Source organism: Grammomys surdaster, unplaced genomic scaffold (genome assembly GCF_004785775.1).
Source record: "Grammomys surdaster isolate TR1022 unplaced genomic scaffold, NIH_TR_1.0 199, whole genome shotgun sequence".
Lineage (NCBI taxonomy): Eukaryota > Metazoa > Chordata > Mammalia > Rodentia > Muridae > Grammomys > Grammomys surdaster.
Window position 1 is genome coordinate 1,182,517 of NW_021604644.1, and position 20,128 is coordinate 1,202,644.

At 42.9% G+C, this 20,128-nt stretch overlaps 1 protein-coding gene across 3 annotated transcripts in view; it reads right to left on the reverse strand.

Annotated features, from left to right (window-relative positions):
• Window positions 1–2,336: 2,336 nt before the first annotated feature.
• Nr4a3 (nuclear receptor subfamily 4 group A member 3) overlaps window positions 2,337–20,128 on the reverse strand; it is a 41,058-nt gene continuing 23,266 nt past the window's right edge. The window contains exons 7-9 of one of the 3 annotated variants that reach the window (XR_003711788.1): window positions 17,354–17,532; window positions 4,299–5,588; window positions 2,337–2,884 (exon numbers count right to left, since the gene is read on the reverse strand). Coding sequence is in view for 2 of the 3 variants with exons in the window: in XM_028770295.1 (XP_028626128.1) it covers window positions 5,341–5,588; window positions 17,354–17,532 (427 nt within the window). In the remaining variant the exon portion in view is untranslated. Of the gene's footprint in view, window positions 5,589–17,353; window positions 17,533–20,128 lie in introns of all 3 variants that reach the window. The other 2 variants (XM_028770295.1, XM_028770296.1) reach the window with 2 other exon arrangements.

Sequence of the window (20,128 nt, forward strand, 5' to 3'; positions counted from 1 at the left end):
GATGGAACTACCATTTGTTGATGAGCAAGGAACTGGGGTTACATGGCTTCCGTTCAAGGCAAGATCAGGTGGTTATTGAATTCCAGAAGCCAGTGAGGGGTGGTAGGGAAATACCCGCCTGCATTCAAATCCCATGTGCTCTCTATGGAATCTTGGGTTACAGCTTTAACCTCTCCCAGACTCCTTCCTCCCTTTTAGACTGAGGGAAACCACACTGTCTGAGAAATACTAAGCATTAGATGGTGCCATGGTTAAGTGGGCTTGCTGGAGTATCTGGTGTAAACAGTAGGCAATTAATCAATGTTAGATCTCTCTTTTCTTCCCTGAAAATCAAATACCCCTGGCAGTATGAGGAGTGGGCACATCATAAGAGGTGACAGAAATGGGTCATGATTCCTTGATTCTGATGACACACAGAATGGGCCTGATACAGATGTGGGGGCAATAAATAAGGTTGGGAGGGCATCCTGTAGCAACAGGAGTCATAGCATCCTCATTAGTGTCATTGAGCAATTTAGGGGCAATCCCGAGGAAGGTTCATTTCCTGAAGAACTCTATCCACTGTAAGGCTGTCAAACAACAGAACTGCAGAATCTTCCTTTGACACTTGGAATCTTTCAATGGGCTAAGGGCTTTTTCACAGACAAGCATCTGGACCACCACAGAAAGCCTCTCAGATTTTAGGTTTCTTTCAATTGTTACTCTGACTCTAGAACAAAGGTTTGTCAATATTCATGATTAGGGAGAAAATTTCAGATCTCTTTTGAAAGAAGCAACTGGGGGAGGATCCCCTGAAATCAGTAGTTAAGGCAAAATGAAAGCAAACAAAACACAAAAACCCCAAGCCACTAAAACCAAAACAATAACAAAATGCACATATAATCAAGACTGTCCTTGGAAAACATTTAAATCCTACTTAAACCCAGAAGCCAACAATTAGCCAGAAAGGAGAATGCAGGGTGTGAGGACATCTGGACTCCTCTGTTCACAGCACAGTTGTTCACCTTAGCCAGAGAGTGGGTTCCAGAATATACCAGTAGAGGCATGACTAAGCAAAATGTAGACTATGCCTTACAATGGAGAATTTAGCCGTAGAAAAGAAATATATTCTGGCACATGCTGCATCATGTTAAGTGAAATCAGCAAGACAGAAAGGAACAAACACACTGTGGTCAAATTTACAAAAGCAGAGAAGGCTCGCAGGTGCTTAATGAGTATAGTTTCCAGCATTGCAAGAAAACTCCTTGCTCAGAGTAAATGTACTTAACACTATTGAACAGTGTAGTTAAAATGGTGATGCTTTCATGTAATGTGCATTTTCTACAAGGGAAAAAAGTCAACAATGAGCTGTCTGTGTTCATTCTTGTACATTTATAAAATTCCAGCTACAGGCAAATCTGTTTTATTTATTTCTGGTTTCCTGTCCCTTTCAAGTAAAACCAGGCCTTTGTCCCTATGGTCTCTAAAAAAGGGCTTGCTTTATTTATTTATTTATTTATTTATTTATTTATTTATTGTTGTTGTTGGTATTGCTTTTGGCTTACCATTTATTTTAATTCATATACAGATGGAAAGCTGCTATATCTTTCTTTCATTTCTTACTAAGCATATTCTTAGTTGAGTTAATGAGTCTGCTGGCTCCTAAGCCTCTCACTGGATTTAGATGTCACAGAAAATACCCAACTTCTTTAGAAAATGGTTAACTGCCTTAGGACAATCCTAACATTTCTCCTTTCAAGGTATCAACACACAATAAGACATACTGTGCTGAGACTGTGAGGTTTTGGAATGAATTTGAATCAAAACGGTGTCTGTGGCCTTCACAAAGAAGGGGTTTCTGATCCAGGCAGGAGTGGAATGGACCAGGAAGAGTGGGTGAGGATGGTGCTGTGCTCACTGCTCAGTCTTGGAGAACCACAGCCTCAATTCTCATAATTTTGGGTTCATAGACAGTATCATTCTGGTCCAAAAATGATCCCTCCTTGCCTCTGAGACTAGCTAACAAATGCTTAGCTCCATCCACATTATCTGTAGTTGGACAAGAAATGGAGTTTCACAATGCATTTGTGTGTGTGTGTGTGTGTTTTCTAGGCCCACCCAGCATGCCTTGCCCCCAGGAAACAGTCAATAAACGGTTATTGAATTTAGAGCGTCCTTCTTCCCAATCGCTGAGGTTTAATCTATTCCCGATTCAGAATATCTATTAACTTTGCAGCATCACTAAGCCTTTAAAAAAATCCATTTGTGGATGCATTTAAAGACTTCACAGTAAATCTCACTATACCGATTAAGAGAAAGCTGTTAAAGGAAGCATGCTCATTCAACACACCAGTAGCCATTGGTAAAATGTAATTTAATTTAATCATTTAAATTTACATTGTTAATGTACAAGAGCATTTCTTTCAAACCACAGGTTAACACACACTTACTAAAAAGCAATGCTGTTAGAGGAGAAGGGCTTGGGAGACTCGGCCATTTGAAACAAAAGCAAGGCACTCTCCAAGAACAGCAAGTGGATTCCCATTTCCCACTGAGAGCAGGTTCACACTGTGACAGCACTCCCTTCAGGGGCAGGAATCACCTGCATTAATGCTTGTCCTCTGCAGAGCTAGTGTGCCATCCACTCTGGGTACACTTGGGTGTCAACATTTAAAAATGATGACCTAAGAGGCTCTCATAGTTGTGATAACTATGGAAGACAGAAGAATACTGGCTGTATAGTCTTTCCTTTCAGCACTAGTGTCTGGCCCTTAACTGAAACAGCTTCATCATTCTTCAAACCAGCAGATAGACGATTAGACAGTCCTTTCCCTTCAATCTGTGGGTGTGAGGACAAAATGGGGAACAGCATTTCCCAGAGCACCGTGCTGCTGTTTTGCTTTGCCTTTCAGACAGGGAAAAAAACAAAACAAAACCCAAGGATTAACTTTCCAATACTCAAGGTGCACAAGAAGGTTATGTACGCTCAGTACTTCTAATTTATTCAAATTCAAATTGAATTTGGTCTGAAGCGATTTCATGTGAAATGTTAGCTTTCCTGATATTTAATAATGTTTATTATGTTTGCATATAAGCTCAACAAATTAATGCCAAAGTACTACTTTACTCAAGGCTGTCTGCAGGTAAAATGTTAGTGTGAGTGACTATTTTCCTATAGATGCAGTAAGATGTGAGAGACTAAGGGAAGATGAATTAAGTCTGAGTCTTAATTCTGTTGCTAGCTGTTTGCCCTGCAATGGGTCCCCAGTTTTCTCCTTTGTGAATTTCAGGAGATCCGATCAGATGATGAGCCAGGACCCTTCCAAGTCTGAGGTTCAAAAAATCTCAACATTCCAAGCCCTGTCATCTTGATAGGAAAGTAATATATTTCATAAAAACTTATATAAGCAAAACACAAGATCAAATATCTGAATGGGTTGCAAAAAAAAAAAAAGAGAGGATATGATTTGTTATCTGGGTTACACTTTGCAGCAATTAGGCAATTCATTTGGCATTTGTTTGATTGTATAATTTAATGACAATATAAACAGTATAGTTGTTATTATTTTTTAAAAAGACTAAAGCAAAAATGATTAAAAGCTAACAAAAGCTACTGTGACATCAGTTTGACATTCAAAGTTTTGAGTCTTAGCAAAATGGCCAAAAGTATCTTGACTTAACACAGAGTATATAATATAAAGACTTTTAGACCTTAAAATCTTCAAACATTATTTGAATTTAGCAAAACATAAGCAAAAATTTCATATCAAAGTGCTAAACAGTGCTGCCTTAAAGGTCACTGCAAATGAAGGGGAAAGTAACTGCATGGGAAGTGACATTTATTGTACAAATGGTTAATAAAAAGACACATTATAAATATATATGTAACCTGCTATGTTTATATATATATATATATATGCTTATTTAATTTCTAATTGGTGTATCCAAGTCACCACGAACACCTCATTTGATTATTCTGTAACTCAGCCTCCAGGAGCTGGTGGTCTTGCAATAAATACAGGCAAAGCTATTACAATATAACGTGCATACAAATGTTCATACAAATAAGGACACTATGCAACAAATTATCTCATAATAATATGGCATCAACAGTAGAAACATATAAAAGGGGGCACAAACACGGAATGTTGGACCGCAACCCACTAATCTTCTCTAGTACTCACATTAATACTATCTTTTCTTCTTTTTTTTTAAAGATGATTCTCTTGCTTTCCAAAATTGTCTCTAACCAATAACAAAAATTAAATGTTATATATATATATATATATATATAAATCCTTATCATCTCTGGTGCTTACCCTGTATGACCCAGTTCCTACTTATTTGCTTGTTCTCCTAGGGTTAACACTTGATTGAGTCACCCAGTGCTCCTTGAACTTCTGAATGGATGAATCAGGAACTTGCTACAACTGAAGCAGGTTTAGAGAACTCTGTCCAGGTTGACAAAACACAGCGAAGACAGTTGTATGCAATCCATTTTATAACCTGATCCCCCTTCAGGACGGCTGGATAGTCATCAGGGGTCGAATTCCATCAAGAATGGCCTGAAAGTCTTAGAAGGGCCACACCTCCAAAGGGTTCTACAGGGCAGGAGGATCAAGCCTTAGCTAGGAAAATGAGCGTGCCATTTGATAACATGACTGCCTCCTTCTTATTTTCATATAAAATAAGGGAGAGTTCACAAACAAGACTTAGTAAGACAGCACTCTAAAAAATTGCACTTGTATATGGAAGCAAATAGCCATTATCATTTTGCTAAGTCTGATTTGTAGATAATCTTCCATCATTTGCCCTTTTTTAGAAGAAGAAGAAGAAAGAAATGAAGAAAAGGGAATTTTCTGCCTCATTTGCACCACATATGTACCCTTGACATAGGAAGTATATCCTAAAGGGATCAGTCTTAAGACACAGCCCTACCCTGGTGAACAGCCCTTGGCTGTTCTTATTTTTTAAATACAAAGCAACCATAATCATATTCCCCAGAAAGAGTTTTTAAAACAGTTATATTATCCTTTCTTCCCACCCAACTGCTGGGATAGCATCATCCAAAAGTGCTTTGTCAGCAATTTCTTAGAAAAGCCTCATGAACTATTTACCCCTTCCCAACCCACCCACCAAAGCCTAAATATAAAACACAACCCCAGCACAATACTCTGCAAGGTTTCTGGCTTTAGGTTGTAAGGAAAGGTGCCAGGAAAAAAAAAAAAGTCTTTGCTTTCTATGGGAGCTGCTTTTCCCCCGAAGGAAGGACAGCATGACAGGTGTTCAAACCCATCCTTTTGCTCACTTAATGGTTAGCTGCTAGCAGAGCAAGTAGCTCTCTGCTCAGGCTTCCCTTGCTCAGAAAGGCAGGGTATCAAGGAAGAGCTTGTCAATGACAGAAGGTGGGGACACCAAGTCCTCCAGCTTCAGGTAGAAGATGCGCTGGAGGCCCTGGGTACAGATCTTCCTCAGTTCCACCAGTGCGCGCAGGACCTTGGGCTCCGAGGGCTCCAGAGCCTGTCCCTTCCTCTGGTGGTCCTTCAAGCTGCTTGTGATCTTGTTGCATAGCTCCTCCACTCTCTTTGGTTCTTTTAACCCATGTCGCTCTGTAGAAGGACAGAGAGAAGTTGGTAAGTTTCAGGGCAGGTCAAAGGCATTAGATGTCCTAATTAAGGTCTCTCTCCTTTGCTGTCAGAGGGGTTAGGTATTTTACAGCGTTAGAAACTCGGTCAGGACCTGCTTTTAATTCCCCCCAACCCACCAGATGTGGTGGCACACGTTTGTAATTCCAGCATGGGGAGGCAGAAGCAGGAGGATCTAGTGCTGGCTAGTCAGCCAGTCTTGCCTGCTTGGCTTTGTACAGGAAAGTGAATTAATGTTTCTGTCCCAAACTGGAGAGGGAGCCACTGATGTGAGCCTCTTAGCACCTGATCTTAAGTGTGTTCCTACATTTTCGTGCTAGCCAGTGTTGAGAAGAGCCACTTTTCCTTCCTGTGTTTTGTTTTTTTTCCTTAGAACACCCATTGACCTATGCCTGGAACTCTACAAAACACACAGGTCCTCCTAAGGCAGATAAGGAAAAGTCACAGCAGAGAGAAGGAGGTCTGGGAAGACATGGGGCAGGCATTTATCAAGACATGGAAGGTACCTCTTAATTCCACAAAAGTATACAGAAAACACTGCTGGGTCTCACTATGACACAGGAGCCTGACATCCCACACAAGTGACTTTTACAGCTGGCGTAAAGGAGGCCCTCTTTTCTAAGGGAAGAGCGGGGTCTCCTTTAGTCCTAGTTTTCTTCTATTGGTATATTTATATCTAAAAACCATGTTTATTCACTTCTGTGTTGGTATGTGTGTGTGTGTGTGTGTGTGTTTGTGTGTGTGGTAGAAGGTATCTTTCTAACAGTGATCAAACATTAGCTTCTAACCTCTCCTAGATTTAGATGTTTTAGTCATAGGTTTTGTTAGAAAAGTTATTTCCCCGAAGCAAAAGCTAAAGACAACAACTACTAGGACAAATTTTCTTTCTTGTTCCAAATAACAGAGGTCTGCAAAGCAGGAGACATGTGTTCTCACAGTGTGTGTAGCAGGTATGACTTGGGGTAAGTGCTTTCCTCACTAAGGCCTTATTAAGAGAGGAGGCTGGATTCAAAGGCTCCTAATGCCCCTTCCAGAGCTGTTGGGTTAAAATTTATTTAAGTACATCATGGAAAGGGCTCCCAGTGTCTCAGTGAATTATGACTTGCAGGTTTCTGGTGTAATGAAGTGTTTTGTAGAAAAAGAAGCCCAGGGTTTGGAATTGAACCCAACTCTGCCTCTGCACTTTGCCTGAAACCCAATCTCTTCAAGACTCAGTGTCTTCCTAGGAGGATGGAAAACACACAGGTCTTAGTCCTATTCTTCTTGTTCATCTTAAATGTCAGACAGTGAATTGACAGAAAAGTGTGATCGTTATAAAGATGTCCTCCAACTAAGATGATATTACTGATACCAACTGTAGAGTGCCACACACCAGGATAGTCAGCACCTGAGACAGTGGCTGGCTCTTGGTGAATGGGTGGCAGCTGCAAGACTAAACAGAAGCAGAGTCTCGGTATCCCCAAGTTTGGCAGCTCTTGACTTTGCTTGCACTAGGACACTATTACCTGGTTAGCCAGGTGCAAACTTGCCTACTTGGTTTATTGTTACTAGATGCAAAACCCCAATGCTGAAGGCTAAGAATGAACCTTGAGAAATCTTGCTTGTGGTGGTGAGCTGCTGAAAGTTTTAGTTCTTCTCACAGCATAGAATCAGGTGGCAAGTTTGACAGTAAACTCAAAAGGTATAAAAATGTTCATAGCCTCTGACCAAGCTACCACAATTCCTAGGAATTTTTCCAAAGAAGAAAGTCAAAGAAAACAAAAACAACAACCCTGTATGTATGAGAGCATTGGGCACAACATTTCTCTGTTACCACCCTACACCCAAGAACCCAAACAAAGCAAGCACTGGCAAGAGGAGCAGAGATGAGGAACAGGGAGACTATTCAGTAAATAGTAACATGTCCATACAGTGGAAGATCCTGACGCTATCGGAGGTAAGTATGAAGATTATTAAACAATATAGAAAAATACCAGTAACAGTAAATGAAGAAGAGAGTTTTAAATAGCCCCCAGGCTATGATCTCATTTATGCAAAAATAATAATAAAAATCTGTGGCTGGTGAGATGGCTGAGCAGGTAAGGGTTTTCACTGCCTGGCCTGATGATTTGAGTTTAGTCCCTGGTCTCCACGTGGTAGAGGGAGAGAAATGGATTCTCCCATGCTGTCTTCCTTGACCTCCAGAATTGCACTGTGGAATGTGTACAAACGCACACATACACATACTATAAAGAAGTGTATTTTCTTTTCCTTACAAAAAGGATGAAAATATTTGTGAGATAACTGGATGGCTCTTTTACCTTTCTTTTAAAATGTCTGGGTTAGTGCTATTTTGGAGAATACTGTTAAAACAGAACAAGATGGGAGATGGTTCCTCATGAAGTCCTGTCATATGGACAACACGACAAGCACTAACTTGCCGATGTTTAATTCTATTAGCACTGAGATACATTGAATCTGATTTACAAGTTGGGGAGAGGAGGTATCTCTCACAATCAAACGCCAGTCCAGTAACTGAGGTCTTCCCACCCTTCCAGGACCTCCTGCCTCACAGAGCATCCGAGATTCCATGCTCATTATCAGGATGAAGAAACTGAGCAGTTTGTCAGGGTGATGTGGTGGTTGGGGGCGGGGGTGTCGATTGATTGTGGGACCTTAGAGCTAGACTTTCTCTTGGCCAAACTCACAGAAGGGAGCATGGAGTTTTCTCTGCTCTCCAGCCAGTGGCGGCTGCTCAATAACTATGGCAACCATTATTTATTCAGTGAATTGAAGTGGAGATCGATACCTCCTGCCAGCTGGATCAACCAGGCCTGGAATTCCTTGAGGAATTCATAGACACTCCTGTTAGGAGCCAAAGGCACCTCACCCTGTCTTTGTTGTTGTGAACACTCACAGGCTCTGTGGCTTCTTTAGCTTTCCGTAAGAGCTAAGATAAAATTCAGTCTCTGTGTATACTCCTGCCAGCAGCCAGCAAGGGTTTCAGTTCACCAGGGAGTCACCGACTGTCTGGGACCTTCTCAGCAATTTAAAATTCCTTAAAATTCTAATCACTGACATTCAGTTGAAGGGAACTTCCCCCACCCCTTGCAGACTGGCAAACAGCGACAGAGCTGAAATGCAGAGTTCATAATACAGAGGGAGAGAAGGAGTCAGGTATTTTCTCATTTCATAGAGATTTATACATGGAAGATTAAGCTTTTTTCTGGGCAGGAGGCGGGTAGCTCAGTGGTAGAGTGCTCGTCTAGCATGCATGATGCCCTGGGTTGAATCCTCAGCAGCAACAACAACAAAAAAAATATTGTCACCCCCTCCAATGATTTAACCAAAGGAGCGTTTTTGCATTAGGTTTATATAATCTTTATAGAATCCTACATTTCAGTATTATGTTTCCAAGACGTCAAAACAGAACTCTTATAGTCATGGTTAAGTATTAGACATACATCAGAAACATTGTTCATGCACATTGGAATGGATTTGATCTGCTTTGTTTAAATTCCCACCTAAGAGAAGAATCTCCACTTAAGGTACTACAGACCCAGAGCCAGGTTGCACCTAGCCTGGCAGGTCAGACATTTTAACCTGCGGATGGAACTCATTTAATAGCCTTTAGGTTATACTCTTTTACTTAGATTAACTTAGCTCAGAATGAGGCAAGTCAAATGTTTTCTCTAATTAATATGTAAGAAGACTCAAAGAGTTAAGTCACTTGCCTAGGGCTGAAATTAGCAAGCGGTCAGTTTCTTTCAAACCAAATCTGAGAACTTCCGTTCACCACTAGCTGACTATCTGCCATCGACTGCCTCTGTTAGAAAGTTCCTCCTCATCCTGAGATGAACTGGCCTTCCTTCAGTAACCTCCTACTTTCTGTGGACCTAATTAACTAGAGGCTAATTACTTCTTCCAATAGATGTTTATTAAGTACCTACTCTGGGGCAGACAGTACTGTGGACAGTGGGGTCAGAGCAATGAAGAACACAGCTCACTCTACCGTGTGGGGTAGTTGGCATCTAAAGACTAGTCTGGATTCCTATTAGCATATTAGCATATCAGATATCCATGTCACAGAAGGCTCTGCCAAGTGTGAAGAGGGCAGGAGGGAGTTGGAAGGAAGGAGGAGGAGGCAGGAGGAGAGGAAGAAAGACGAGGGGAGGAGAGAGAGCTGGTGGATTGACCGAGTGAAAGAATGAGACACTCAAGGCTATGCTCATGTACTTCCCCCTCAGGCAGTTAAGATCTACTCATCTCACATCCAATATTCTGTCAAGGAAACTTCCTCCTTGGCTCCTTGTCTAGGTCAGATTCTCTTCTAGTGCAGGATCTCCCTTTGCAGGACAAGCAAGTTTGAAATCTGATACTCATGTGACAATTGCCTGCCTCTTTCCTTAGGGTTAAGCTTCCTGGAGAAGTGTCCTATATTTGCTTACTGTGGTTCCATCTCTTGCACCAAACCTAGCACACCAATGACACCTAATACACATCTGATAGATGAGTCTATAAGTTGGAAGACCAAAGTCACTTAAGAAATGATTAAATGAATACTAAGCATGGAAGTCACTCAGATTAGAAGAATGAGCTGGGAGCTGTTAAGAAGCTCACAATAGTAAAGAACTTTATAAACGTCTAGACTTCCCAGGCAGAAGCTCCCCTCTTCGTATCTCTCAGCCCTGTCAGTTATTAGCTGGGTGACTTTGGGTCCGTTTCCACACTTGTGAAGGCAGGCTAAAAGTGTCAGTTGCCTCTTGTCTTGCTGTGAGAATTAAATGATCTTTACATGCTAAGTGCTTGGAATAATGTCAGGCACTTGGACTATAGTAGACACTTAATAGATACTTGCAAATACTCTGTTTTAAAAACTCAATTCATTACCTTCCATGTTAGCCATGGCTCTGAGCTCATTTGCTAATGGCACAGAAATCTTCCTTCTCCCAAACTCATAATAACCTCTAGGGATTCCTTCCCTGGGGTCCTATCCCAGAAACTTTAGTTACTCTCTGTGTGGTGTTCCTTGCATCTGTGTTTTCTCAATGACAATTTCCTCTGGACAAGATCTTTAATATCTGCTGCCTACGTTGTTTTAATTGCTTTGACTGGCTTCCTTGCTGTGATCCATCCCAGGTACTTCCAAATTTATTAAGCAACACTAAAACCACACATGTAAAACTCTTGGCACAGTGCCAGATATGGTCTAAAAAAATATTACCTATTATTAATGTCAGAGAATCTCGATTAACAATAAGTTCCCTTGTTCCTCAAAGAGTGGCTCACATCCCAGCAGTGTCAACAAGGCCTAGGGGCCTGTGAGAAATCCAGAACCTTAGGCCCTGCTCCAGCCCATATAACTAGCATGTGCAACTTAACACTATGTCCAATGCTGTATGCCAGATGGAGAGGCTCAGCCCTAGTGAGTCCTTGCCCTCAAAGCTGCCAGGCAGCATCTCTACCCTACGTTCACCACATCTCTGTAAACCTCATTCCCCAAGGCATCTTACTTTACTTTCACATGGTCTTGCCTATGAGAACTCTCTCCCAAAGAAACTTTTATGTTTTATGTTGGTTTCTTCCACTGAGCTAATTTTTGCTATTTTACAGTTCACACTTCTGCATCTTGGTGGATTAAGAGAAGCACCAGGATCTCATCCTTAGAGCAGAAAGCAGTGGATAGAGACAGGGATGAATAGTATTCTGCAGTAGCCCATCCCCCCAAGCCAGCTTTTTGAGCAGGTCTTGGAACACTGGCCAACGTTGAGATGATGACACAGTTCTAGTCAAGGAGGAAGAAAAGAAATGGGCTGTTTCTAAGACAGCAAACATCTAACAGAACTTCCTGCTTTGAGCCCCTCCTCTCTCTCTAGGAAGCCACATTGCTGCCGCTTGTTGAACCATGTGTCCTCTGCCAACTGCTGGGCAGTCCCAGAACCCACACTGGTCAGGGAGCCACACGTCAGGTCGAGGTGCACAAAGCTGCCTTCTCTGTCTCTCTAAGACCATGGCTTCCTTAAGGGGACGGGACTATGCATCTGGCATGCGTCAGAGTCCTATAGACACCAGCTGGATTAATCTAAGTTGAAACTCTGTATCTCTCAGGGAGTCAGGCTATTTTCTAATAACAATGGTGGGCTAAAAATAATTTAGATTTTCCTAATTTGAAGGACTTGCTGATATTTACAATACATCTGTTCAATTAATACCAGTAGTGCACCAGACAGGTAAATTTAAAGACTAATAGGATTTGCCCATGCCCTTAGACTTTTGTTTGGGCCCCAAAGTATAGCCCAAGTATGGCCAGATGAAGACCTGAACTCCCACCTTTAACCTCCAAATCCTGAAATTGCTCCCCTTCTTCTCCAAGCTATAGCATTCTGCCAAATTTCTTGCCCTTGCCACATTGCTGATAGCTGTATTTGATAAAGAAATCATAATAGCCAGCTATTCAAATCGAGCAGAGGAGCTCTGGAAGACAGGGTGAGGGATCAGCCAAGTGTTGATCTCGCCACCGCCCCTAGATCTGCCTTTCTTCCGCCTCCATCTTAGAGGTCATGTTCCAATAAGACCAGGAAAAACAATAGAAGAGAAAGAACTCGTTGTTCTACCTGACAGAAGACTTGAGTCTGGAAAAGAACACCTTGGGGAATTTTCAAAAAAAAAAAAACCAAACCTCCATTTAGGCATCAAAATTTCTTCTGCTATCTGGCTCCAAAGGACCTTTGGGATCATATTTCCTTATCTATCGATCACTGTTTAGAAAATACATGCTTATACTTCAAGGTTAGTTCATAGTATGAGGCCACAAGGCAAATATCCCAACGAGTCAGTTGTTTCACCGAAAAACCCTTCCATTTTCCCAGAGCCCAGAAACCACGTGGAAGCTGGTGCCTCCGGAGGCAGCAATGCTGTCTTCCAGAGTAGATGCCTGCCTCTGCTTTCATGTTTGCTTCAGAAGAGGAAGTCACTCGGAATCACAGCCTGGACTCTTAGAAATGTTCTCCTCTTTCTGCTCTGGTCATGTATATGATTAAATACATGAAGAAAGTAATTTGACCGTCTATGATTTCCCCACAACTGTGCTGGGGTATTTTATGGCCATGCCCTGGATCTCTGGCTTCTTTGGTTTAGAGTAACCTTTTCATCTAAATGCTACTGCTTTGGGAAGTTACTCTTGACCGGTACATTGAGTGTTCTTAATTCCCCATAACGTAGCAATTACCCAGACTTCCTTTCACTGAATCTATCCTGTTAAGAACCTAAACATTGCCCGACATAGTGGCTCGTGCCTTTAAATCCAGAACTCTGGAAGCAGAGGCAGACAGATCTCTGTGAGTTCCAGGCCAGCCTGATCTACAGAGTGAGTTCTGGCACAGCCAGGGCTACATAGTGAGACACTGTCTCAAAAAAAAAAAAAAAGCCAAAAACCAAACCAAATTAAAACAAAAGAACCAAAACGCTAACCACCATGCATAGAGGTCCATATATTACACCTTGGTAGACGACAAAATTCCTGTTATTGGAATACGCACCCAACTCACCTTCCCATTCCTGCGCACTGACAGCCTGGCCTGGAGAGGCCCCACTGCCTGGACTTTATAAAGTGGTAACTCCATACTAACCTTCTGTTTGGAGGACTGTAAGCTGATAACAACACACTGCACCCCATCAATGTCAAAGAAGCAAAACCTTCACATTGCTCCAGGGATGTGGCTTTGACAGGAGGCAATGGTTAGGGCAGATGAACTGGGGACCCAGAAAACATGTGAAAACCACAAACTGTGGGGGAACTCCCTGTTACTGTAGGATGGGAGCATGATCAAAAAGAGACTACTTCCTGTCCCATCTCACCACCCAGTACTTCAGGGGACGAAGAAGAAAAATAAATTAGGGGGAGACATCATGTTTGGGTAAACTACCACCACTATCCAATTTCTGAAGGTTTCTTGTGGAAGCAAGACTGGGTAATGGGCTAAAATTCCTCCTCTCTTTCACAGAGTTCTTCTGGTTTCAGAACAGACAGTTTTTTGAGTGAATTTTCCTAGGGCTTGCCTGATGCTCCACAACCACTTTCTGACTGTGAGGCATCCTGAGACATCAAGACCCTTGGGACTGTCCACTCAACTGATAGTGGGTATGCTCAACAGTGGGAATGCTTCCTAAGCATTTTTCTTCTTCTGTTGTCCAATGCTCTCATGCATCCCAGATCCTCCCCAGGCACCAAATCCCAAGAGTTTTGTGAGGTTGGAGGGCTAATTCTGCTTGTGTGATATCGGCAGCATCTCTGACAGCTTGCTTTATAGAAGCTGTCAGGAATGAAGGCAGGAATTGGAGCTGTCCTGTGAGAAAGACCTACATACAAATCACTCAGCCCATCCAGTCTTCCTCACTGTTTTGTGATCACTGTCCTTTGAGTCGCCCATGTGACTAAGGAAATAGTTGCCAAACACACTATACTGCCTTGTTTTGTTTGAGACAGTCTGGTCTGGAACTCACCCTGTAGGACAAGCTACCCTTGAACTCACGATCCCCCTGCCTTAGTCTCCTGTGTGCTAGAATTATAGGTGTGAGTCATCATGCTCAGTTCTTATTGCTATACAAAGCTACCACGACTTTTCTTCATGACTTCCAAAGAGAAGGACAGGTCTGAGTCCAACTTGAGGGAGCTTCTGTCAATGCCACTCCAAGGAGAGGCACAAGGAGAGCTAACGGCTGCCAAGAGTTCAGTTTGGCTTCATCATCAACCCAGTCTATTGCAACCTACACTGCCACCCCATGGAGTGGATGCTATTATTCCCATTTTGTGGATGAGCAAACAGAAGTGCAGAGAAGACAGATGTGCTACTCAATAGCCCTTGCTAACAAAATACCAGACTCCGGATTAATAAAGAGGTTACTAGCACCAGAAACCCATGTTTTTCCTGCCATGCCGAACCGCCTCTTCCTCCAGTAGTTGCTACCTGAGTGGCCAGTGGGTTGGTCAGCTCTGATCACAACACAGCACAAATGGGTTGCAGAGATGAGCACCCCTTGCTTAATTTCTACTCTGGATGCTATGTGGACTCTTTGGGTTGGGAACACCTGGTACCCTCGTGTTAATGGTACCCCATTAACCTCCACAGCACAAAACAAAACAAGAACTGGCCTCATAAGCCAGGCCTTCCTGTGAGCTGCAGGCCCTATGCTATATGACTTGCTGTTTCCTCCTCTCCTCCCTGACCCACTTTGTGCTCAGAGACAGCAGTCACTGTAGATCATTCTAGAATGCAAGTCTGGCCATCTCATCCCTTTGTTCAAAGCTTTCCGCGGCTCTCCATTGATCTGAAGACAGATCCCTCCTGCCTCACTGGGTGCGGAAGGCTGAGGAAACATTCTGTGTCCTGCAACACTCTTTCTGTAGGTCTAGTGGCTTCTCCCAACACTAGACTTTTTAGCCGTTTCCTTTGTGACACTTAGGTCAGTCATATTTTCAGTAGATTTTTATTTATGCTTAGAGTTATTTTTCTTGCCACAGTGGCCTGCGAACATTCTCTGCTCTCCAACCTATGGTCTCTTGACACTTGATCCCCTCTCCAGCATCTCTACATTTTGTTCAACCCTCTGCATCCTGTGGATTAATTTACACATCCTGTCTCCTCCAGGCAGGCGTGTCATCATCTTTGAAAACCCAGTGACATGTGAGACAGCACCTAGACCGCCGGATATATACTCAACTCCTATTCCCACAGTGATACAGCAATGAACTGGTTTTAGTTGCAGAAAGTTAAAGCCCCCTCAAAAAATTGTGTCTTTTGTAAGTAACTCAATCCCATTCTATACTTTCCAGTTTTTGGCTGTCTAACTGTCCTAGAGATGCCAAGTGGATCTGAATTGGAATTGAAGAGCTCAATGACAAAGTGACCTTGGGGCTAGTCTCATTAGAGTCTTTGGAGTAAAATGCTTGATTTTTTTTTTTTTTGAGACAAGGTTTCTCTGTGTACCCCTGGCTGTCCTGGAACTCACTGTGTAGACCAGGCTTGGCCTTGAACTCAGAAATCCGCCTGCCTCTGCCTCCCAAGTGCTGGGATCAAAGGCGTGCGCCACTGCCTGGCTGAAGTGCTTGAATCTTAAACATCGATTTGTTTTATGTGTTTTGCTATGACATCAAAAGGTCCTGTCAGTGGAATCCACACTGTCTGAGGCTGTCTTTGCTTTTGTTTCACAGCCTTGGAATACTACCACAGCCCTAGGAAGAACTGAGCTTCTTACCCAGGACCAAAGACCAGGAGGAGAGAGTCATGCACATGACCAGCCTGGCTTCTGGGGGCACACAGACACATCTAACTTTGGCTCACTGATGACATAAGCAGATGCAGGTAATTAGCGCTTAGGCCAGTGGTTCTCAATCTTCCTAACACCACGGCCCTTTACTACAGTTCATGTTGTTGTGACCTCCAACCATAAAATTATTTTCATTGCTCCTTTATAACTGTAAGTTTGCTACTGTTATGAATCATAATGTAGATATCTAATATGAAGATGGTCTTAGGCAACCCCTGTGAAAGGGTCATTTAACCCGCAAAGGGTTTTTGATCTACAGGTTAAGAACCACTGGCTTCTGCAAAGCAAGGCTGTGTTAGAAAGCAGAGGCCAGCTTTGCTGAGGAGCACAATCAGCATCACCTATCTGGGAAATACTTCCTCTAGCCAAGAGCACATCCAGTCTGAAGTTGACTCTCAGCCACTCAGCCTAGTTGGGCTTGGGTTTGACCCAAAAGAAGAGGAATCTTCAGATCCAGTTAACCCCTTCTGGAGCTTGCACCTCAAGACACTTTCTCCCCAGGTTCCCTGATGATCACTGATGAAGATACAACTTAATAAGAAACTGCAAGGATGAAGGGTGAAGAGGGCCCAGAGTAGCACCTCCAGGTGACAGGATGATGGACATGTAATGAGAGAGTAGAGTAATAAAGAAACTGAGCACTTTTATATGTGTATTTTCATGGTGTGTGTGTGTGTGTGTGTGTTTGTGTATACATCCTTGGGTATCTTCTTTAGGAATACCACCTACTCAGTTGGGAGCTCACCAGTTCAGTGAGACTGACTGGCCAGTAAGCCCGCAGGGGTCATCCTGTTCTACCTCTTCAGTTTTGGGATCATGAGCTCATGTTATCACACCTAGCATTTTTCAGTGTAGGTTCTGGAGATTGAATTCAGGCCCTTAGGCTTGCAAAGCAAGTATTTCACTACTTGAGCTATCTCCTCAATTCTAGAAAGGGAACAAACTTTATACTTTATACTTCTGTTTTTGAACTTTTTAAAAAGTCATGGAGTTGAGTTGTTTTCACTTTTCGACAAACACCAACTTTTCCCAACTCTCTCCCAGTCAGGATTAGTAAAAGATGCTGTCTTCCATATGCTGTAGCACTTTGATGCACTTTAGATCTCTACGCAGGAACTGGGAAGAAGTCCATAGGAATGGCAGGCTGGTTAAGATGATCTTTCCGGAGACCTTTTGTAAAAATAGCCTTGAAGTAGCCAAGTCAACTGCTAACAGGCTCCAGAGGAATTGGGTTCTGATAATAACTAAATAGCACCAATCCTCTTTCCTAGAAGCTCTTAAGAGTAAGTGGATACATGGATACATGCTTTCTTTGCTTAAAGGTGTCAAACTTGGTGGTTAGCTATAAAGAGGCACAGAAGCCACCGGGTCACAGGTAAGAGAAAGGGGACCATGGTCGCCCACTTTCGGCAGCTGGAGCTTACCTGTGATCATACTCAGTGCTGACAGGCAGGCTAAGGCTTGGATATCAAGGTTCAGGCTCTGCAAATTTAAAGAAAAGTCTTTAATGGAGTCGAGCCACTCCCCAAATCCACGAAGGCACTGAAGTCGATGCAGGACAAGTCCATTGCAGAACACAAACTTATCTTCAGCAGTGTTTGACCTGGAGGTGGGCAGAGGAGGGAGAGACACATTAGATAGGTCTTCTCAGTCTGGCTGACATGGTATCACCCTAATTTATGTGTCCGACATCACATGGGGCAGCACTGGAAGCTGTGTGCAGTACTATCATGAACGAAGGTGTGCTCCTGGGACTGGACAGCCTACACCATCTGTCTGTGCTAACATTCTTAAGGAACATAGGCCAACACACCTGTTTTCCTAGGGCTAGCATAGGCTATTGGCTTGTCTGGGATGGAATGAGGAGAAGCAAATTCTCAGAGAATATCTAGTCCAGTGATTCTCAACCTGTGGGTTGTGACCCCTTTGGAGGTGAGTGTCCACAGGGGTCACCTAAGACCATCTACATATCAAATATTTACATAGTAATTCATAACAGTAGCAAAGTTACAGTTATGAAAATAATTTTATGGTTGAGGGTCTCCACAACATGAGAAACTGCATTAAGGGGATACAGTATTAGGAAGGTTGAGAACCACTGGCCTAGGGGAAGCCCAGCACATGACTTCTGACTGACTCATATGTGTCACCATGTTGAAAGCAGTGTTACTGTGGTTATTGACAGGAGTCCCTCACAACAGCAGGCTTACTAGATTCCCTCACAGGAGTGAGCAGCAGAACATAAAACCCTCAGGAGACACTACAACCATTGACTCCCCCCTGCCTTTCCACACTCAGAATTGCATAATACCGCCCCACCTAGTTACACGGAGCCAAGGACGGTGCTCAAGTGAACAGGGGGTAGGAGACTGAAGCAGGGGATCCATCTATGCAACTTTTGGGGGGTTATTATTCATGTTAGGTATGACTTTTTGGTGATACATCCTTGGGGGATCAGCCTCATTACTGTAAGAAATATGTCATATATGCTCCCGTTAGTTAACCCAGTAAGCATACTGGTTCATCATCCTGAGCTTGGGTAAAATCATTTCTTTGGCCTATTGTTGGTCCCCTATCTGGGGTGAATAGACCTTTGTTAGGAGGTCTCCTGAAGTAAAGTCATACAATGGCTTCTCTCTGCAGCAAATGGGAGATTTCCCCTTGGGGCTTGCAGTCAAGGCTGCTCCCTTATTTCCTTAAATGCCAGAAGCTGATAAGGCCTGAGGCTAGACACTATAATTCCATTATGTGAACTCAAAGCAACAAGTTTCTCCAAGTGCCAATCACAGAGTCAAAGGTGGCAGAATGTATTATCTCCTTGAACTTAAATAAGGGAGCTATAGAGGGTTGTTTCTAAGTTTGCCAATGTGTTCATAGCCATCCCCTTTCTTATAAAAGGAGCCCTGGAACTTCCATCCGACATGATGGCTTAGCAGTGCAACCTTGGGCACTCCTTTCATCTCTCTGGACTTCCTTTCTCTTATCTATGAAACAGGAATTTAATCATAATTTCCTAAGGTTGCAAAGGGAATTAAATAAAATGAAGGCTTTTGAAAGCCCGTGCGCATTCTAGCACAGACTGATTCAGAGAGCACTAGGGGTAACTAAGTCTCCATTTTGTGTGATCCTTACTTTAAACTTGGCTTTTCCTTAACTTTTAAATATCTTGCTCCTCGTTTCTCTCTCTAGGTCGATTGCATCCTCAAGCCAGTGTTTGTGCTTCTGGATGAATAGCTCTATTCATTCCTTCATTCAGCCAGCAGTTAACTGAGCACCAAGGATGAGAAGCTCCTGGACACAGGCACTGCAGAGAGCTTGGTGAGCTGTGGTGCCCACCTGCATGGAGCTTCTCCTCTGCCTAGTCCTTTGCACTCGCCTATGGTGACAGGCACCTCACTATCAACTCTCATGTGCACTGCACTGGCATCGGATTAAGCTAAAACCAGGCACTCTAGCCAGGAGCCCCCATCTCTCCGTCAGATCCTTCTACATAGGGAGCAGATGGAGAGAATATTTCCACTAAGTTGAGCATCTAACCACTGGTTTCAGAATCAAGGAAGCATGAGTTACAGTGCAGTTTCCAGAATTATTCTATAGACTACTAGGTCAATGTGGGTGGGAGCAAAGCCCAGGAGCTGCATTTTATGCAGGGGCTTCTGGTGTCACAATGTGAAATGGGACCAGGTGGTAGAGAAGAGAAGGCAGGAAATGACAGTTTTTCTTATAACACCCAGTGAAATATGGGTCTATCTCTGACATATGTAGTTGAAAAGAAGCAAGGGATATGGAATTAAATATGCCCCAGGTGAATAAAAACTAATATATATATTTTAATCTTAAAAAAGGGACATGTGTGGAGAGGAGCTTAGGTCTGGATTCAAGCTATTTGGCTATTTGAAAAATCACTTCCTGTTGGGCATGGTGGTGCACATCTGGGTCCCAGCACTCAAGAGGTTGGACAGGGAAGATTCCAAGCTCAAGGTCCACTGTGAGTCTAAGTCTAAACTACCTAGTGAGACCTATTGATCCACAAGTATAAATAGGTAGATGGATGGATGGATGGATGGATGGATGGATGGATGGATGGATGGTTGGGTAGATAGATGGATAGATAGATGGATAGATAGGTAGATGATAACGATAGATAGATAGATAGATAGATAGATAGATAGATAGATAGATAGATAGATAGATAGATA